The sequence below is a fragment of the Capricornis sumatraensis genome, chromosome 2, assembly GCF_032405125.1.
Source record: "Capricornis sumatraensis isolate serow.1 chromosome 2, serow.2, whole genome shotgun sequence".
NCBI lineage: Eukaryota > Metazoa > Chordata > Mammalia > Artiodactyla > Bovidae > Capricornis > Capricornis sumatraensis.
This window is the reverse complement of record NC_091070.1, coordinates 51,110,547-51,131,964: the sequence shown is the minus strand read 5'-3', so window position 1 is coordinate 51,131,964 and position 21,418 is coordinate 51,110,547. Positions and strand designations below refer to the sequence as shown.

The 21,418-nt window shown below is 35.4% G+C and overlaps 1 protein-coding gene across 1 annotated transcript in view; it reads left to right on the top strand.

Annotated features, from left to right (window-relative positions):
* Nucleotides 1-21,418, top strand: part of ADAM10 (ADAM metallopeptidase domain 10) — a 144,957-nt gene that overhangs the window by 98,314 nt on the left and 25,225 nt on the right. Inside the window, exons 8-12 of the mRNA XM_068992556.1 lie at nucleotides 3,167-3,316; nucleotides 7,145-7,237; nucleotides 10,031-10,214; nucleotides 17,247-17,410; nucleotides 20,893-21,076. Of these exons, the coding sequence (XP_068848657.1) occupies nucleotides 3,167-3,316; nucleotides 7,145-7,237; nucleotides 10,031-10,214; nucleotides 17,247-17,410; nucleotides 20,893-21,076 (775 nt within the window). The remainder of the gene's footprint in view (nucleotides 1-3,166; nucleotides 3,317-7,144; nucleotides 7,238-10,030; nucleotides 10,215-17,246; nucleotides 17,411-20,892; nucleotides 21,077-21,418) is intronic.

Sequence of the window (21,418 nt, the reverse complement as noted above, 5' to 3'; positions counted from 1 at the left end):
AGTGGGTTCTTTCCCTTCTCCAGGAGATCTTCCCAACCCAGGGATTGAACCCAGGTCTTTTGCATTGCAGGCAGATTCTTTACCATCTGAGCCTCAGGGGAAGCCCAAGAACTCAATTAAAAAGAAACACATAAACCTCAATTAAAAAATGGGCAAAAGCATTAAAAAAATAAATAAATAGAAAATGGGCAAAAGCATTTGAAAAGACACTTGACAAAAGAAGATATTAAAAAATATTTTGTATTTTGAGATAGAGAAACTCTTTAATAAGGCATGAAATCGTTGACTACTAAAAATTGGTATATTTCACTATATGAAAATTAAGAGTGAAGGACACCTTACAGTGAAGACAGTTATGAACTCTGAGACTATGTTAACAATACATGACATTGACAAAGAATTGTTTCCAAAAATAGAGAAGTAGTCCTCCTGCTTAGAACAGCTAATAAACCAACCTGACCTCAAAATATGAATATTAAAAAAATGTGTTTATTTATATTTGTATCCGCATATGTGCGTGTCTGTTTCAAGGCATTAGAGAAATAACAGGGCTCTGAAGAAGTGTGGGGACAGATCTTTGGGGAGAAAAAGGGCACTTAGGAAAGTGACCCTGACGCTTTGGGCTACCTTTTCTCTAGCTATATCTTCCAGTTCCTGGGTAGAAGTCTCCAGGTTCTTGAGGCTAACGATAAAAGTACTGTTTAGGGACTTTATGTTGGGATCGTGAATGAAGGAAGGGTTGCTGTCTAGAAGTAAAAGTGAATCAGAAAGTGTTCTGCCTCCCCTTACAGGGGTTAGAGTTTCTCACCACAGCATCTTAATCTCTGATTGAATTAAGGCAATGGAGGATTACTAATGCACCGAGCCTCATTGCTTGCCAGAGGTGAAAATACTGATAGATCTTGAGAAAGATATCATTACTTGAAGGCTCAGATTATGTCTCTGATTTTCCATGTACATTGTCCAGCCCTGAGTTCAAAATAATCAGCATATTAACAAATGAGACAACATGGTAGAAGAGAGGGAAAAAATTATTTACCAAACGTTAGTCATTCAGGATTAAATGACCGGGTCTGTCTTGGTGGTCTAGTGGTTAAGACACTACAGGGAGGATGGTTTTGATCCCTGGTCAAAGATCCCACATGCCTCATGGTATGGCATGGCCAAAATATAAGAAATAGAAATTTAAAAAGAAAGATAAACGACAGGTGTACACCCTCAAAAAGGTTTAGCTGAGGTGTCAGACATGTTAACAACCTAAAGGTATCTGAATAATGAAATGATCAGACATAGATACAGACTTTATAGTATGTTCAAGTGCATAAAAACAAAATTAAAAATTTCAGCAGAAAATTGGAAGTGAACAGAAGATCCTAATGGAAATTCTAGAACTAAAAAATATAACAACAGAAACTAAGAATTTGATGAACTTAGACCTGGATAGTATGTCCTAAGAAAAAGAGTAAACCGCTTAGAAACAAATGGGTAGAAAATACAGAAATGAGTTTTAGAGACATAGTGAAACATCAGAAAGGTCTGAAGTATATATAATTGATATCTCAGAAGGAGAAAGCCTGAGAGTGAAATAGAGACATGGTGGCTGAGAATTTCCCGCGTAGGACAGAGAAAATCAAACAACAAATGTAGTAGACCCTGTTGTTAGTACAGGACAGATCTTTCATGAAGAAAATTATACTTTACACAGTATTAAAAAAGCCTGAAGACCGAGGATACACTCTTAAAAACAACCAGTAAAAAGTCCAGTCACCTTCAAAGCAGCAGCAGTAAAAATGACAGCGCGTTTCTCATTGGAAACAGTTGAAACCAGAAGACAATGGAATGTGCTGAAACAGTAACTGCCATCCTAGAATGATGTACTGAGTGAAAATAGATAAAAGTACAATGAAGACAGTAACTAAGAGAACAAACATGGAGTTGTCAAGGGAGAAGGAAATTATAAAATGTGAGTGTAAATTTGGAATTGTGGCTTAAAATTTAAGTTGAATTCTCTATTACTGTCATTACAGTTCACTTAACATGGTGCTTTTAGATGTCAGCAAATATTTAAATCTTTAGATTCAATAGCAGTGTTATTTCTTTAAACAAATACTTATTGAGTGTCTCCCATTTGCCTGTGAAGTGTGTGTTGCCAGCTAGCAGTATAGTAGGAAGCAAATGCAGAGATAGTTTCTTCTTTCCATAACTCATGTTCTAGTGGTTGAAGTAATGGCGGTGGACTGGGCACAGAAGATAAATAACCACATGATTAACTGTGACGGACATGGGTGCATGGTTCTATGAGGTGTAAAATGGGTGATTTAACCTTTGCTAAGTCTGAAGAAAGAAGTTGACTAGATCAGGGAAGGCAGTATCACCATGTGCAAAATACTGTGAAGGGATACAGATGATGTGTTGCAGGATTGGAAAGAAGTTCTGTTTAGCTGTAGCAGAGAGAGCTAGAGTTGGGTAGTGCTGTAAGGTCTCTCTGTGAAGTAATATGAAATGAGACAAAACTGAACAGGCAAACAGAGTCTGTAGTGTTGACTAGGTGGTACATATAAAGGGTTTATGATTTTATTCTTAGAGTGATAGGAAGCCATTAAAATACAGATGCAGATGGGTAGTATTTTCAAAATCGTGTTTTGAAAAGATTGCAGTTTAAAGATCAGATTGAAGGTCAGCCATGGACAGAGATGGATTCCCATCACTTTCAGTGCAATACTCTAGGTAGTAAGTGATGGTGGCTTGGGCTAATGTGATGGACTAGAGGTAATGTGGGCAGATGCCCTAAGTACTTAGATGCTAAATTTGACACAGCCGGGTGATAGATTGGTAGAGGAAGATGTCAAAGTATTATAGACTACTGTAAGACTTGCTTTATGTGTATGTGTATACACACACACACACACACACACACACACACACACACGCATGATTACATATTAAATGGTATGTTTTGAAAATGTTTCAAAGTTAAAGAATTGTTTGAATAAATAAATCATCTATACAGTAGAATGTTACGAGACTGGAAGTGGTGTTTAGAAATTTTTAACACTGTGAGGAAATAATAATAGAAAATGAAGTTGTTTAAAATGTATATCATTGGTTATATAAATTATGATAGTGAAACATGCTAATGACCAGAAATAACTCTTTTGACATATAGACACCTCAAGAAGAACATGCTCTTAATGGTCCAGAACTCCTGAGGAAAAAACGTACAACTGTAGCTGAAAAAAATACTTGTCAGCTTTATATTCAGACTGATCACCTATTCTTTAAATATTACGGAACACGAGAAGCTGTGATTGCCCAGGTATCTATAATTTTGCTACTATTTTAGTTTTGATATTCTCATATTGTTTCATTATACCTATATTTTCCTCTAAAAGTTAAAGTTAGTGCATATCTCATTTTGGAAAAGTAAAGAGTATGTATTTTCAGTTGTGATGTGATAAAATATGTAAGATAAGAACACAAATAACTGAAAGACCAGTTAGGATATTTTAGTGTCATTCGAAAGAGAGATTTAAGAAAATGATTCCATGAAAAAGATGCTGGCACTGGAGCTTAGCTTTGAAAAGAGGGTTAGATTATCATTTGTGGTCTTAAAGGAGAGAAAGGTAGAAGAATCCTAATAAGAGTATTTAATTTCTATTCTGTATTCTCATTATACTTAGCACTCTGTGTGCTGTTTGCTTAGTTGCTCAGTTGTGTCTGATTTTTTGAGACCCCATGGACTGTAGCCCACTAGGCTGCTCTGTCCATGGGGATTCTCCAGGCAAGTATACTGGAGTGGGTTGCCATGCCCTCCTCCGAGGGATCTTCCCCACCTAGGGTTAGAACCCAGGTCCTCCCACATTGCAGACAGATTCTTTACTGTCTGAGAAGCCCACTCTATAGTTACACTATTATCTGCATTTGTATCTTTTCAACCCTTCAGTTTAGTTCAGTTCAGTCACTCAGTCGTGTCCGACTCTTTGCAACCCCATGGACTACATGCAGCATGCCAGGCCTCCCTGTCCATCACCAACTCCCAGAGTTTACTCAAACTCACGTCCATTGAGTTGTGATGCCATCCAACCATCTCATCCTCTATCGTCCCCTTCTCCTGCCTTCAATCTTTCCCAGCATCAGGGTCTTTTCAAATGAGTCAGCTCTTCGCACCAGGTGGCCAAAGTATTGGAGTTTCAGCTTCAACATCAGTCCTTCCAATGAACACCTAGGACTGATTTCCTTTAGGATGGACTGATTTGGATCTCCTTGCAGTCCAAGAGACTCTCAAGAGTCTTCTCCAACACCACAGTTCAAAAGCATCAGTTCTTCGGTGCTCAGCTTTCTTTATAGTCCAGCTCTCACATCCATACATGACTACTGGAAAAACCCTTATTAAAGTATAAATGTTTTGGAGATACTCTTCAAAATATCCTTCATTTTGAAGGTATCCATTGAGTTTGGTTAATGTGTTTTGAGTCCAGGGATTTGAGACTGAGATGGTAGAGGTGTCATTAGTACAAATGGTGAACTTGTTTTGTTGGTGGTAATGAACTTACTTTTAGACATGTTTTAAAAACCCATGTACATGATTGTCCCTTCAGGGTATTGAAAATATAGAATTGGAGCATGGGAGTGGTTAGCCTTGAGCTTTCTGCATGGAGTTTAAGGGTTTAAGAGATAGTTAAAACAAGGAAAGAGAATGAAAGGGAGAGAATGAAATCAAAAGGGAAGGAACTGGGAGATAAAATCTCTTTATAGTGAATAGGATGAGGAGGAGAAAACTATGGGCTAAAATGGAATAGTTAAAGAGGTAGGAGATAAAGTAGGATCAATCAAGGAATAAGAAAAGTTTCAAATTAAATGCATAGCCAGTATTCTCATATTTGGAGATATCAAAGAGAATGACTTCAGTGTGTTACTTAACTTGATGGAAGGGATCCTTTCCCAATGTGTGTGTTTGTTAAATTGTCATGATGTACACTTTAAATATCTTATGTTTAATTTGTCGATTATACCTCAGTGAAAAAGACCCTGATGCTGGGAAAGTTTGAAGGCAGGAAGAGAAGGGGATGACAGAAGATGAGATGGTTGGATGGCATCACTGATTAAATGGACATGAGTTTGAGCAGGCTTCAGGAGATAGTGAAGGGCAGGGAAGCCTGGCATTGGATGGTTGGATGGCATCACCAACTCAATGGATATGAGTTTGAGCAATATCTGGGAGTTGATGATGGACAGGGAAGCGTGGTATGCTGCAGTCCATGGGGTAACAAAGAGTTGGATATGCCTGAGTGACTGAGCTGCCTGACTGATCTGAATGCTGGAAAAAAGAAAGAATGATTATAAATATTAGTTGACTTAGTTATCAGAAGATTATTGATATGCTTTAAGCGAGCTTTCAGTAAAGTTATGAGGGTGAAAACATTGTGAACAATAAGGAACTGGTTGGCAGGAACAGTTAGAGTTTCAAGAGATGTGAAAAACCAGAAATATGGTGGCTTAAGAATAAGGAAATGGCAACCCACTCCAGTACTCTTGCCTGGAAAATCCAATGGATGGAGGAGCCTGGTAGGCTACAGTCCATGGGGTCGCAAAGAGTCAGACACGACTGAGCGACTTCACTTCACAAGAAAAACATGGAATATTTGAGTGAAAGGGGGACACACGAGAAGTTGGTCAGAAGAGGAAAATGATCCAGTAGAGAAGCAGTGTAAGATATGAAAAAGAAAAATTGATGTAAGACAATGTTCTTGAAGATCCAGTAAGGATTGGGGTTAAGAATATAAGAAAGTTACTCCATAAGGAAGAGATACCATTTGAGGAAGATAGAAATGAATAAAGACAGAAAAGTTTGAAGGTTAAAAAAGCAGGAACTCAAGATGAACTCTCAGTAAACTAAGATATCTAATTAGTCATCTGTGGAGAAATGTTTGAACCGCCAATGTTTGGGGTGGAGAAAGAACAGAGAATTGGATAAGGGATCACTAAACCATGCTGAGTGTAGGTAGCACAGATTTATAATGGACTTTACCAGCAGTGTTATGATGTTCTTTATCAATGTGTGGCAAACTGGGCTACTTTTTAAATTGTTAATGCTTCTACTTGGCTGTTCTTTGTTTATATAATTTCTTTGAAAATAGTTTTGAAACTATATATTCATGCATATTTTCACATAAGTGGTAGCAGGAGTGCTTTTTGTAAATGAAGATGGGAAGGTTCATGTATAGTGATTTAGAAGCCAGAGAGTTAAATTGGGAGTCAGCTAGGTAAAAAGAGGATCTTTCTGTGTTCTGTCACTCTGCTTGTCTCTCTCAATTTTAGCAAAATCTAAATGTGTATTATTTATATTTGTATTACTTCCTTCCCTTTCTCCCCCCTCTAAAATAAATCTCTATAAATTTATAGGGACCTTCTCCGTTTTGTTTACCACTATACCTCCAGCACCTAAAACAGTGTCTTTGTTGTTATTTAGTTGCTAAGTCATCTTTGATGCTTTTTCGACCCAATGGGCTATAGCCTGCCTGGCTCCTCCATCCATGAGATTTCCCAGGCAAGAATACTGGAATGGGTTGCCATTTCCTTCTCCAGGGGATCTTCCCAACCTAGGGACCAAATCTGTGTCTCTTGCATTGGCAAGTGGGTTCTTTACCACTGAGTCACTAGGGAAGCCCAGTGCCTACTACATAGTAAGTGGTGGACAAAACTTACAGAATGTGTACCAGTGCAGCAGTGGAAAGACTGAGTCAGAGAATGACTGAGTGCTCTGATACTAACAGGGAGATATTCACAGAATATGTTTGAATTGAGTCTAAGGAGTAAAACCTTAGGTATAAGGCAGCAGCAAGTGAAAAGCCATGGAAGTATGACATTGCAGGATGAATTGAGGAAACAAAGGTTTATATGACTGAGGCAAGAGTGCATGTTTGGTTTTGGCCAGAGAAAAGTCTGGAGAGTTATTCAGTTTCTCTTCGCAGTTCCAGCTCACTAATCTTTTTCATCCTTTCATCTAGTATATGATATAGACATTTTAAAATTTGAATGTGGTAGAATATGAATAATTCTTGATTTGGAAAATGGAAATTCACAGTCTTTTTCACATTTCAACATTGCCCCTAAAATGTTTTTCTTTTTTTAAAAAAATCAATAGATATCCAGTCATGTTAAAGCAATTGATACAATTTACCAGACAACAGACTTCTCTGGAATCCGTAACATCAGTTTCATGGTGAAACGCATAAGAGTAAGTAAGGAATTTCAATAGTTAACATTAAAAAAGAGAAGCAATAAGGATCATGTTTACGAAATGAAAATGCTTGCTTTTTATTTCATCTTTATGCGTTAAATAATTTAAATTGTATTTACTAATACAGGTTATCTTTACTCTAGGGTTGTACATGAACACAGAGGGGATACCTGGACTTATGATTTAAGAATGAAATCTATAGAGCTTTAATCTGAACTGTAGAAGAAGTATGGTAGAAAGTACTGTTTCCTATTTGTCTGATTAACATACTAGTTATAAAGTGCTCTAGTAACTAGAGATTCAGTACTTGACATTTCCACCAGTTTCTGTAGATTTTCCTTATAGAGTATATTTTAGAATGTGTCCCATTTGATGCTCCAGTGGAGGGAAGGATAGATACAGTGGTTACGTAAAATTGGAAGTTGGAGAAACACTTTATTCTATTTCCTCTTGAAATTTAACAGTGCACACTAATGTATTCCATGTTCTGAGAAATCCTTTGGGAGAGAAATACATACATTTCTAAGCTCATTTAGCCTTTTTTGTATTAACATCATCTGAGACTCCAAAGAATTACAGTACACATTTTGAGAAATGCTGATTCTTAGTTTTAATGTTATAAATTGTTAATAAGTAAATACTCAATTATTAACAAAATTGGACTGTTTCAAATGTTTTCTAAATATGAATTCTTTCAAAGTATATAGCTTTTAGGAATCTGAGTTTATAAGCTAGATAACCCATGTTTTAAAAGTCATCATTTTACAAAAATACTTTCCACAGAACTTCTTTATTTTTAATACAAATTTTAATGGTTTTTATTTTTTTCAAATTATGTATTTATTTATTTTTGGCCTCACTAGGCAGCTTGCAGGATCTTAGTTCCCCAACCAGGGATTGAACCTTAGCCCTCTCAGTGAAAGCACTGAGTTTTGACCACTGGATCTCCAGGGAATTTCCCATAGACAGTTCTTTATATTTCTTAAAATATGGCTGACTAGATTATAGTTTTAGTATACATGTGTAATATATTTTTTAAAATAGCTGAAAGTGGTCTTTACTTTTAAAAGTGACATGATTAAATACTACATTGAGTCTTAAGGTGAAATATGGTTTGTAGATAGATAAAGAACTGTAATCAGTTGGTTTCATGTATTTTGAGAGTGATGTAAACATTTAAATGAGCAAATAAAAATGATAAGTTGTATAAGTATTGCTGTTTAGTAGACAGAGGAATAAAATGCAAAATAGTGAAAAAATAGAGAACACCTTAAGAAGTTTTAGTAAGGTACATTTTTTTGAGTAAAATAATTTGCATTATGAAGAAACACATGTATATAAAAGGGTAATGTGGCAGTTGGTTGTTTTTCCGGCCTTTAATCAAGATTAAAACTTTAGTTTAAAATCTCATCAGTTGAAGTTTGTGACCCATTAAATAACTTGAAATTTATATTTTGTAAGCACATATTTAAGTACTCATCATCCCATTTTTAATATAGGTAACTAAAATTTAGATGCAGTTTTTATTTATAGCCATTATTATAGAAGTATCAGAATTTCATTTCTGTGTTTTGTGGGGAAAAGCAATGTAGCATGTCTCTAAGCATGAGCTACTTACAATACTTAGTATTCTTGTTTTCGGGATTTTTGTGTGTGTGTTGTTATATGACCATAACTGATTGTTTTTGATTAATTGTTAATGGATAAACCAAATATTCTCATATCTGTCCTTGGCAGTTACCCTCAAGGGGTTTCTGCCATCCTGTTTGTAAACCCCTTGATTTTACTGAAAGATGTGGATCATAAAAAGACCTGTAGTTTTTGTTTTATTGACTGTAATAGCCTTACCTTATCACTGATATTTTCAGTAGACTGAGATTTGCCTTCTAAGCAACATTTATTCTCATATATATTCCTTTTTATTCCCTATCAACTGTCTTATATGTAGTTCTCTTACTTGGAGAAAACCAAATTGTTCTAGGACTTCAAAAGATAGGCAGAGGTCTCCGAAAAGAAGTAATGACTCATAAACAAAAGCTTTTGTTTTGGTGAATTTTGGTATCAGAATTGATTATTTTTCACGTTGTGTAAGAAAAACCTGCCCCAAGAGTAGATAGTAGATAAAGTGTTGAAGGAAACATTCTGGAGGAACTCAGCTTGAAATAGAGAAACAAATGGGCAAAGAAAAAAAAATTCTTACACAGGGAAAAAAATTGAACTTGAATTTAGTTGGGCTTGACTCATGATTTTCTAGGCAAGTAGAACCAGGAATATGATTTGTCTGCTGAATTGACAGTCTTGGATTTAATATCCATTTTATGTTCTGCTAATTAGGTGAAATATAGGGTTTTATATCCTTTACTTATCACCGTATGTAGGAGATCAGCACTAAGGGAGACTGATCAGATGATTAAATTTGAGAAACTCTACTTCCTTATTAGAAATTTTGAAAGCAGAACTTGTTTTTTCATCCCACGTGTTCAGGAAAGGGGTGAAAATTTTCTCAGAAATGTAACATACTCAGTTTTAATTCCTCTACCTTGTCTTTCCATTTTTTTTTTTTTTTGATCAGCTATGGGGTGGAGGAAGTGGGAATAATTGTAGAAGCATTAATTTAGCCCCAACTTTCTTGGGCCCCAAGTATATTGTCCAGCTTGGTCAAATTTTTCTAATTCTTCAGATATCCTTATGGCTACTTAAAAAAAAAATTGACTAAGTAGTGGATACTACTTCTACTAAAGCTCTGCTAACATTAGCTGCTTATTAAAATCATTGTTTTGTGGGTTTTAGATCAACACAACTGCTGATGAGAAGGACCCTACAAATCCATTCCGTTTTCCAAATATTGGTGTGGAGAAGTTTCTGGAGCTGAATTCTGAGCAGAATCATGATGACTACTGTTTGGCCTACGTTTTCACAGATCGAGATTTTGATGATGGTGTCCTTGGTCTGGCGTGGGTTGGAGCACCTTCAGGTAGTTTATCTAGATATGTCTTGACTTACTACTTGGAATGAAAAGCAGTTTCATGATGGATTGAATTTTACAAAGTATAGGAGAAAGTGATGCCCGTACAGTATTTTCACTTGTACAGCTCAAGTTAGGTAAAATTCATAAGCATAATGTAAATGGAAAAATAGATGAAGCAGCTTTTTATTTTGAAATGAATTACATGAGTACTAACAGGCAGATATCCTGACATTTGGTATTGTACATTCAGTGGCTGAAATAAATAATTTTATGGGGGAAAGTGGTACTTATTTCTGAAACTGAAAAGCAGAATGCTAATTGTTCCACAAAAGTTAATGTAATTAATTAATGGGATGGGGGTAGGGGAGAGGTTCTTAGAGTCAACAAGGGAAAATTATGTTCTTGCTTTTGTTCTGCAGTGAGATAAAATGCAGAGAAATCCTGCTCAAGAACAGCAGGTGGGAAGAAAAAGAGACTACCTTTACTATCATCATTTTATTTCTAGCCTTTATTTTAACAAAAGTCAAGTATTGCCTGAAAAGAGATGAGAGCAGGCCCCAGGATCCATAGCTCCATTGGCTTGACTGCATGGACCCACGTTCTGCTGGTGTCTGCTTAGCCATGAAAGCCACTATCATTTAGAAAGCTGGAGTAGGATAATCTCCTTTCTACTGCAGTCCAATGGGGATCTGTCATTTACAGCATAATAGGTTCAGTAGCCTATTTAGAGAAATACAGATTTATTAAGTGAAAGATAAGTAGAAAGAATCTCTGACTGTTTGAATATAAATTTGCCATATAGGATTTGATGAGTAGTCTGTCATCTTCTGAGCTGTAAACAGCAGTTTCTCCTTCTGACATATCTTTTTAAAAGAATCAACTTCAACTTCATATGGGATAGGACAGGCTCTTCTATTCTTAATTTATCCTTTGATTTTTTATGCATATTTTAACATCTTTAGTACTATAGTTTTCCTCTTATATATTTTGCTCTTTCGTAAAAGCCTGCAGTGAATATCCTTTTTACAGTTTCCAAAGCTTTTGTTTCTCTGCCACATTTTGAAGTGTACTCAAGCCCTGCTGTCATTAAAATACATGTTTATGTCATAGGCTGCATGTATTATATAATACAGTATTTTTGGATATTTGTCCCTTAAAGTGATCTGTGCTGGTTTTGTGTTACTTGCATTGTCAGCAGATTGTATGTTTCACTCTTTCCTGTGATAATTCACATATTTTATAACTTGTATATGCTGAAATTTCTTTTTCCCTGCTTGGGAAAAAGATTAGTTGAATAATTTTATCACAATGTTTATAATCCCTTCTCCTTATTCATCAGTAGGTACTATAGAAACTCAAGGATTCATTTCGTTTTTCTTTATATATTGTGGTTAATATAGTGTTTCTTTAACTGTGCTCCATGGACTAGCAGCATCCATATTACCTGGGAACTTGTTAGGAATGTAAATTTATGGGCCTCACTCAGGTCTACTGTATCAGAAACTCTGGGTGGTGTGGAGCCCATCAGTCTTTGTCTGAAGAAGCCCTCCAGGTGATTCTGATACATTCTGAAGTTTGAAAACCAGCATATTAATATTTTTGCTCACAAAATGTCCTGGGCAAATGATTAGATGATCTCAGACTAAAAACTTCCTGCCATTTTGTATTTTCAACTCCAAACTGTTGTTCATTAAGAATGTAGTGGTTCTGTGAGAGTTTGGTTAAGTTTTTCTGAATATTCAGATATCTGTATGTCTACTTAAAAAAAAAAAAAAACTATATATTTAGAACAGTTTTAAATTTATACAAAAATTGAGCAAATAGTATAGAGTTTCATCTCCCCTTCCTTTCTGTTTTATAACAGCTTACATTAGTATGATACACTTGTTACACTTAATGAACCAGTATTACATGCTGCATTATTGTTAACATTAATGATTACATTATTGTAATAATAGGTACATTATTGTTATCTAAAATCATCCCGTACTTTATTCAGATTTCTTATTCGTCAGGTCCTTTTCCCATCCCAGGATCTTGTCCAGGATACAACCATACACTTGTCATTTCTCTTCAGTCTCCTCCTAGCTGTGATGAGTTTTCAGACTTTTCTTATTTTTTATAACCTTGACAGTTTTGAGGTGTATTGGTCAGGGATATTGTTGGATGTCCCTCAGTCATAGTCTGTTTGATGTTTTTCTCATGATTGAACTAGGGTTTGGGGGACAGTTAGTTTTTCTGTCTAGTTTGTGGTATCTGGACCACTTAATTTATGAAGTACTGTTTATTTTTTTGAAGTGACAGTAGGTAGAGTTCTGGTTTGAGAATGCTAGGCCACATTACTTGCATTTTTGTTGTTGTTCTTCATCTGATGCCTTCTTCCTTTAATCTGTGTTAAAATCCCAACTCCAACTCTCACAAGCCTTTTTCTAGGCGCTTCTGGGGGAACAGCTAGACAGGGACGAAAGAATGGGGCCAGAGTGGGAAAGAGAAGGGGTCTTTGTTCCTTTGACACAACTTTTTCTAAAATAGGATACCTGCCCTGACAGCTTTCTTCTTCATTTCCCTTTGCCCTTAGACTACCTGAACTGAGTTTATTTGGTTTGCATTTTGTTTTTATAAGCAACTTTATGTATTTGCTCTTACTAATTAATTCAGTTCCCTTGTGATGTATAGGTGTTATTTCCTCCATTATACAGATGAGGAAAGTTGGGTTACAATCCAGTACCGCAAAGAACCTAGAATCTGGACCTTTTGGCTCCACGTTTTGTGCATTTGGTAGTTATTTCACTCGGTATTATTATAATGTAACATCCTGCTTTTATCTCTCTAAGACATTTCCAAGAAGAAGTTGAAATGTTTCCTGAATCTAAGTAGAGATGGAATCTGTTTCCTTCTTTCTTAAGAGAGAGGAGCCATGCGTGCGTGCCAAGTCGCTCAGTCGTGTCTGACTAGAATTTAGGCATCGTTTTGGGTAATTGTCGTGAGATAAAGAGAAGAGCTCTGGATTGGGAGCTAGTGTACTGGGTCCTTGTCTGTTCTGTCTCTGTAAATTCAGGTAAATCATGTTGTTTCAGCTTGTTTATTTTTCATTGTAATTTCTTCCGTCTTTGCCCTTTCTTTGTGACTTAATATTTCTGTATGCAAATCTGAGTAATGCTAGTTTTAGCCTAATTTTTTGCAATAGTATTTTATAGCTGATCTGTTCAGCTGGTGGTCTCTTGCTTTTCTTAACCTTTTTCATTTTTATTTGACCTCATTAATTTCTATTGTATTATTTAGCTTAATTTCATTTAATTCTGCAGCTGTTTCACTATTCAGATATAGAGTAGTGAAAAGAATTTTGTTGTGATACTGTTGTGTTAATTTTCACAGGATAGTTACTCAAATTACTAGCTGTAGTCCTCTTCATTGACTCAGTTAAGGTGGAAAAAACAATGAGAGTTGAAACATTCCAATAATGTTTCTTGTGTTTCAGTCTTTTTTTATGTTACTTTTTATTTGTTTTCTTAAAATTTCTTATTGTGGTTGGGTTCTGCCTTCAGTTTCCTTTTAGTGAGAAAAACAGTTCCTCCTGCCCTAACTCCATAATAAATAGAACAGCTCATAAACTGGGCTAACTTGGAGGCTTCCATGTGAAATCATACAGGACTTAGAAAGGAGTGCTAGAAAGGGAGGAGTCTGGTCTCCAAAACAAAGTTAGTCTTGAATAAGAAACTGGAAATATTAAACTTCTCTGTTTATAAGCAAAGTTTTGTGATAAGCAGGTAGCAGCCTTTTATTTAGAGATTAAAATGTCAGTTCCTTCACAAAGTAAATTCTTTATATTAGATAGCCCTTTTTTGTACTTAATTTGCTACACCCTTCTAACATGATTTTTGAGGGGGTCTTTGTTTTATTAAGGCATGTTCTGCTCATCTGTTACCCACCTTACTGTTACCAGTTAACCCAGTGAACACAGTCTCAGTTTGCCAGGTCACTGAAGGCCAACTGTGAAGTTTATCTGCAGAGCCAGTCCTGAACCATTGAGTATTTCTCTCACCATTTATGAAGAACATTTTGGGGGACATTTCATTTGGTAGAGCTCTTCTTTTCTGTTTTTCTTGTTTAGAACCTGTCTGGCAGTATACTAATTTCTGCTTCAGAATTACTGCTCAGATTAATGTTGAATGGTCAGCATGCTACTATTGTTGTAGATGTTTAGGGCTGCTCACACCAAAACTGTATTTATGGATTCTTTCAGGGTATTAAATTTACCCTTGTAAGTTTTATAATTTTTTTCTTTTGGGAATTGTTTTAACAAGTTTAGGACCGATATTCTGTGACTAGCCCTCAGACTATCTTGTAGATAGAAAAATGTTTCTGTTTCTTTGTTGGTCTTTGAGTTACCCATCCATCATTGTTATTCATAATTTGTATTTTTCAGTGATGACTGTATGTAGTAAACTTTTAAATTTACAGTGTAAAGCAATTACTGAACTTGAGTTATGACTTAGCTGTAGGTATTTATAACATTAATTGAGTTTCTGGCATATCAAAAATTGTTGCAGTATTTAAAAAGTTAAATCACAACTAATAAAGTTAGACATAGTATTGTATTTTTTTCTGTATAACTGAATTATTCTAACATATGCTGTTAGTCTGTAAAAATAGCAAACTTTGCAGATAAGCAGTAGTTATTGAAACCAAAAGCAGTTAAACATATTAAACTAGATATGAATTTAAAAGACTGTATTTCAGAAGACTACACTCAAATTTATGCATTATCTTTCCTTAAATTAGATAGAAAAATATAGGAAGTGCATTATTGGAGTTTTTAATATGTACTGTTACTTTTTTTTTTGACTGATAAAGATTTGCAGTGTGGAACCTTCTATGCTTAATTCAAGTCTGACAGTACAGCACTGGGCCAATTTGCATATGACACATCTTCGATAAGGCAGGATATTAATTTGCTACTTATTTAAAACTGTAATATAGAGACTGTAATTATTACATACAGAATGCTTATTTATATCTTTTTTAGTTTCTAGAATAGTGATATAGTCCTTGGGACTCCAAAAGTAGATTAAGAGAATATATTAAATATTTGTAAGTCATTTGCTGTTATCTTTCTATTCAGTTTTCTGTGTAGAAAACGTAGTAAATATTAAATATAAAGGTTCTCAATCCTTTGCCCTTTAAAATCTGCATGTATGACTTAGTCTTTCAGTTTAGTTTTCTGTGAAAGCACATTATCATTTCAATTTCTCGAATTGTGTCATAATAGTCATTAAATTTATGATATGTTTTCCTGTACTTTCTAATATTAAAAGGAACAAGGCAACAGTTGTAGCCTCTTGCTATTCTTGCATATTTTTTTTGAACTTTTTATTTTGTATTTAGGTATAACCAATTAACAATGTTGTGATAAGTTTCAGGTGGACAGCGAAGGGACTCAGCTGTACATATACATATATCCATTCTCTCCCAAACCCCCTTCCCATCCAGGCTGCCACATTCAGGCTTCTTATTGGTTATCCATTTTAAATATAGCATATCTTGCACATCTTTTTTGAATTGCTCTCCTATTATATACTTTATCAGAGGTTATAAATGTTAGGCTTTTAAAAATGTAATTTGATTGTAGCTGTGTGTGTAGAAAGTTAATTTGAAATAATTAGATCATTTATCAGAATATCCTAATCCATTTGATTGTATTTTAATGAAAAAATGCAAATAATCTCTTAAAATGTGAATGTAAACCAAAGTACTTCTCCCTGAAAGTCTTTAGTAGTTATTTAAAATACTGTGATTGTCTTGGTGCAGTGTATATAAAAACAAGGATTTTCTAATTTGCTGATGTTCTTTTTTTTAATTTCTAAATTAACTGCATTTAGATGTGAAAACGCTTTCATGTTGGTATTAAGCTCTGAAGTTTAGGAACTGTAAGTGAACAGATGAACTACAAAATGGTTTCGTATGTATCATACAAGTGAAAAATGAAGACTAAAATTTGAAAATATCTTCAAGACATGTTGGAAAATCATAATTGAGTTTTTTGAACCTATTTTGGAAAAAAATTCAAACTTGCCAAAAAGTTGCAAGAATAGTGTGGTGAACTCCTGATAAATTAATCAGTTAACATGTTACCACATTTGCTTTTTCTCCCTTCCCACTTTCTGTCCTTCATTCCTTTTTTCTCTTACCCACTTGACATTTTTTGAGTGTTATTGAGATATAATTGACAAATAAAATTGTAAGATATTTAAAGTGTACAATGTGATTTGATATTTGTATGCATTGTGAATGCATGATTCCCCCCACCAAGTTTAATACATCCGTCACCCCACATATTTACATTTGTGTGTGTGTGTGTGTGTGTGTGTGTGTATGTGAGAATGTTTAACTTCTCTTCTCTTAGCAAATTTAATTTATATAATACCATGTTTTCAGCTATAGTCATCATGTGTCACACATTAGATCCTCGGACTTGATTCATCTTACAACTTGAAGTTCGTACCTCTGTCAGCCTATTTCTTCCACATCCTAGCCGCCACTACTTTTTCCTTTTTAAGGAGTATATAGTGCGTTGTCTTTTAGGACATGAATCACATACTCCTGTCCATCACTGTTATTATTTGTAGAAGTGACTTTCTTAGCATCTCCTTGAGCATAGTTTGTCAGCTTTCATTTAACTTAAATATAAGTTTTCTTCTTGAAAAGTGAAAAAGACCCAGTGTAAATGTTGAAATATTTAAGTTTAACAGAATCTTAAATATTTGTTTAGCTAAATTAAGAGGAGTAAAAATTTGGAGACATTTTGGTTATGAAGAGGAACATTTTATAAGGGGTTTGTATTCAATCCTGAGAATTTATTTGTGCCATTAAAACTTATTTGAATGACTTTCTAATCGTGGACTTTTTAGAACTTGACATATGTATGTACCAAATTTGGACTCAAAATACATATAAAATGTTTCAAATTAATATGGCATATATTAGAGAATTATTTGGGGGGGAAGATGCTAATTTTAGCCATTTTTTGTTTTGACTTAGGAAGCTCTGGAGGAATATGTGAAAAAAGTAAGCTCTATTCAGATGGTAAGAAGAAGTCTTTAAACACTGGAATTATTACTGTTCAGAACTATGGGTCTCATGTACCCCCCAAAGTCTCTCACATTACGTTTGCTCATGAAGTTGGACATAACTTTGGATCTCCAGTAAGTATTGCCTAATTATTAGATTTTTTTTTAGGTTGCTGGTCTTTCATGTTGTGTAATTTTTGTTGATACTGTTTACAGTGAAAACAAGTCCACGAGAATGCTTAGTTTTTATATGTCAGAACACAGTAATGTACTTGACCATAGTCCTGAAAAGGAGGAAAATAGAATGCTTGTAATTAAAATAAGAAAATAAGCACAACAGTGCCAGAATTATATGAAGGCAGGAATTTTGTCTCTTTCATTCACTCCTGACCTTGAAACAGTGCCTGGTACAAGATTCATTCAAATATTTATTGAGTGAGAATCACTTTTCATTGTTTAAAGTTTCCATTGTTTGGATGTTAGCAAATTGTGGATTTTTTGCTTGGTTTCTATTAAAGCATTATTGGGGTTTACTAGATTTGTCTTTTTCTACTTAGACTGTTATTTTAAAATCTTTCAGTATTAAAACTTGATAACATGCGTAAAAGTAGAGAAAAATAGTACAACAATCTTATGCTCATCATACAGGACAGAGGTCAACAAACATTTTCTGTAAAGGCTCTACTAATAAACTAGGTTTGTGGGGCAACATTTGGTCTCTGTTGCATATTTTTCTTTATTTTGTTATTGTTTACGATCTTTTAAACTTGGAAAAACCATTCTTAACTTAGGCCATATGAAAACAGGCTGTGGGCTGCTATTTGCTGACCTCTGATTCCAGTTCAGCGATCATCAAGATTTTGCCACATCTTTCTGTGTTTCCTTTTCTTTGTGAGGTGTTAGAAACAAAGTCATTCACCCTTCCATATTTCAGTGTGCATTTCTTAAAAAATGAGACATTTTCTTCCATAACCACAACATGGTTATGATACCTGACAAAATGAGTAATTCTTTGGTATTATTTAATACCCTGGGGCTTCCCTGGTGGTTCAGAAGGGAGAGAATCTGCCTGCAATGGGGGAGACCTGGGTTTGATCCCTGGGTCAGGAAGATTCCCTGGAGAAGGGAATGTCTACTCACTTCAGTATTCTTGCTTGGAGAATTCCATGGGCAGAGGAGCCTGGCAGGCTACGAAGAGTCAGACACGACTGAGAGACTAACACTTTTCCTTCCATTTTTTCAATATATGGTCTATTGTATTGATTTTAAAGTGAACTGAAGATTAATATACATGGAAGTACAAAATACTGAAAGGTATTCTGTTTGTGATTTTGGTGGGGCTTATTAAAATTACAAGTTTGGGAAATTTTCATTTGAAAACTGTATAAATTCACTTGTACTTACCGCTTGTAAAAATGGGAATTTTTAAGTTTAGAAAAAAATTGAATTCTAATAGCTTAAAATTCTCAAGCTCTTACTTAATGTTTCCACAGTTCGTAAAATGTAAGTGTCCTCTCACTAAGTTGCAAGTCTTTCTTTTCTAATTCCAATCAGGAATGGATGGATAAAGTATTTAAAGTGCGTCTAATCTCTCTACCTCTTGGCTGCTTTTGTGATTTGTTCTTAAAAAAGAGTAATTGAAATTTTAAAGATGAGCCGAGAACTCTTTCTCATGGTTAACTTGTATTTTCAAGGTCAGTTAAATGTCCTCTACTCTCCCAGTCAACTTCATCTAACCCTTACCAGGGGAATTTTAGTGTCTTTCCAAATACTCTTCAGTTTGTTAGTCTAGGACCTCTCAACCTCTCAAAGTCTAATGTGCATACAAATTACTGAGGATCTCACATATAGCTTCCGTTTTAGTGGGCCTTTGGTGGGTCTTAGTGTCTGTGTTTCTAAGACTCCCATGTGATGCTGCTGCTGCTGATCTGTGGATCACACTTGGAGTAGGATATACAGTATATTCCCTTTGCACTTCCCATCTAATTTGTCTTCTAATTGGTTGCCAGAGAGGTGTTTTTTAATACATCGATGTAATATTACTTATTACTTATTATTGAATGTATAAATAGGTTCACATTTTTTTTGCTTACCTTGTTATCTTTTCCTGTCATACCAGTCTACTTCTAGTGATTCTGTCATCCTCAAATACACCTCATTCCTTTGTGTATATTGTTCATGATACTATATATAGAGTACACATGATACTATACTGTAGATAGCAGGTGCTTAGTAAATTTGTTTTCAGTAATTTAATATTGAGGTCGGCCAGACCATGAACTCCTGAGCCTGTCTTCTTTGACATTTTTGTCTAAAATCTGTCTTTATGTCTTCTGTCATATATCTGTACTATGTCAATGTTACTTTCTGTCTGAGTGGTTCACTGTATTGCATATATTTGTTTATGTGAAAGTCACTTAGTCCTGTCTCTTTGTGACCCCATGGACTGTAACCCTCCAGGCTCCTTTGTCCATGGAATTCTCCGGGTCAGAATACCGTAACGGGTAGCTGTTGCCTTCTCCAGGAGATCTTTCCAACCTAGGGATTGAACTCAGGTCTTGCACATTGCAGGCAGATTCTTTACGATCTGAACCACAAGGGAATCTATCCTAAATGTTCACACACCTGTTGTTAACCAGTTTATAAACATTGTTGTTGGAAATTGCAATCAAGAGGCAAGTTCCTGTCTCCCAGTATGAAAGTCTTTATGTATTTACTCTCAGCAGATTAATCTTTGTCTAGGTATGTGCGTGCTAAGTCACTTCAGTTGTGTCTGACTCTTTGCGACCCTATGGACTGTAGCCCACCAGACTTCTCTGTCCATGGGATTTTCCAGGGAAGAATACTGAAGTGAGTTGCCGTTTCCTCCTCCAGGGGATCTTCCCAACCCAGGGATCAAACCCATGTCTGTTATGTCTCCTGCACTGGCCATGCAGGTTCTTTACCACTAGCCCACCTGGGAAGCCCTTGCCTAGGTATAGTTCTAGTCATTCTGAATCATGTCATTTCTGCTTACAACCCTACATCCAATACCAGTTGATATTGCTAATACAGTTTCCTTAACTTAGTATTTATAGGGTTTTCCATAATTTGGGGCTAAGTATGTTTTCTGTGTTATTTCCTCTTCCCTGTCAAATTAAGTCATTTAAAAATGTGTACTTCTGCCAAGAAGCCAATTCCTTCCCATCTCTGCCTGTTGAAATCTTGATCCATGTTGCTATATAATGTAAATTAATATGGCCCTTTTGTTAGGCAGTTTGGCAGTATGTATCAACATCTTTAAACTGTTTGACCTTTTAATGCAGTAACTCTACCTTTGGGAACCCAACTAAAAGAAGTAATTGCAGAATGTGTCAAAGATTCATGTGAATAAAAAATAAAAAATAAAAAAAGGTATCCATTGCAATTAGACCTTCACTGATTTTTTTTCTTCTTTATGAGACAGTGGCCCCTAAAAGAGCAAATTATCTTTCCTTTTCACAGGCTAAAATAATGGTAAGGTCTGTCTAAAGGAGAGTCCTCAAGCTTCCATTGTTCTTCTGACGAGAAAATTAATCAGATGACCTGAAAACCCTATTTTACTTCCTGTTTATGTAACTTTATATTCTTTTTGACAGCATGATTCTGGAACAGAGTGCACTCCAGGAGAATCTAAGAATTTAGGACAAAAAGAAAATGGCAATTACATCATGTATGCAAGAGCAACATCTGGGGACAAACTTAACAACAATAAATTCTCACTCTGTAGTATTAGAAATATAAGTCAAGTTCTTGAGAAGAAGAGAAACAACTGTTTTGTTGGTATGTATATTTTCCCAGCGTTTTAATATGAATATTTTCAAACATTCAGAAAACTGGAAAGAATTAAATAGCAAACACCTGTATATCCACCACTACCACCTGTATATTAAAGTGTTGTTGGCACTTTAATACATTTGCTGTATCACACAGGGGGGCTTCCCTGGTGGCTCAGATGGTAAAGAATCTGTCTGCAATGCAGGAGGCTAGGTTTGATCCCTGGGTCGGGAAGATCCCCTAGAGAAGGGAAGGGCTACCCACTCCAGTATTCTTGCCTGGAGAGTTCCATGTTCAGAGGAGGAACCAGGCAGGCTATAGTCCATGGGGTCACAAAGAGTTGGACAC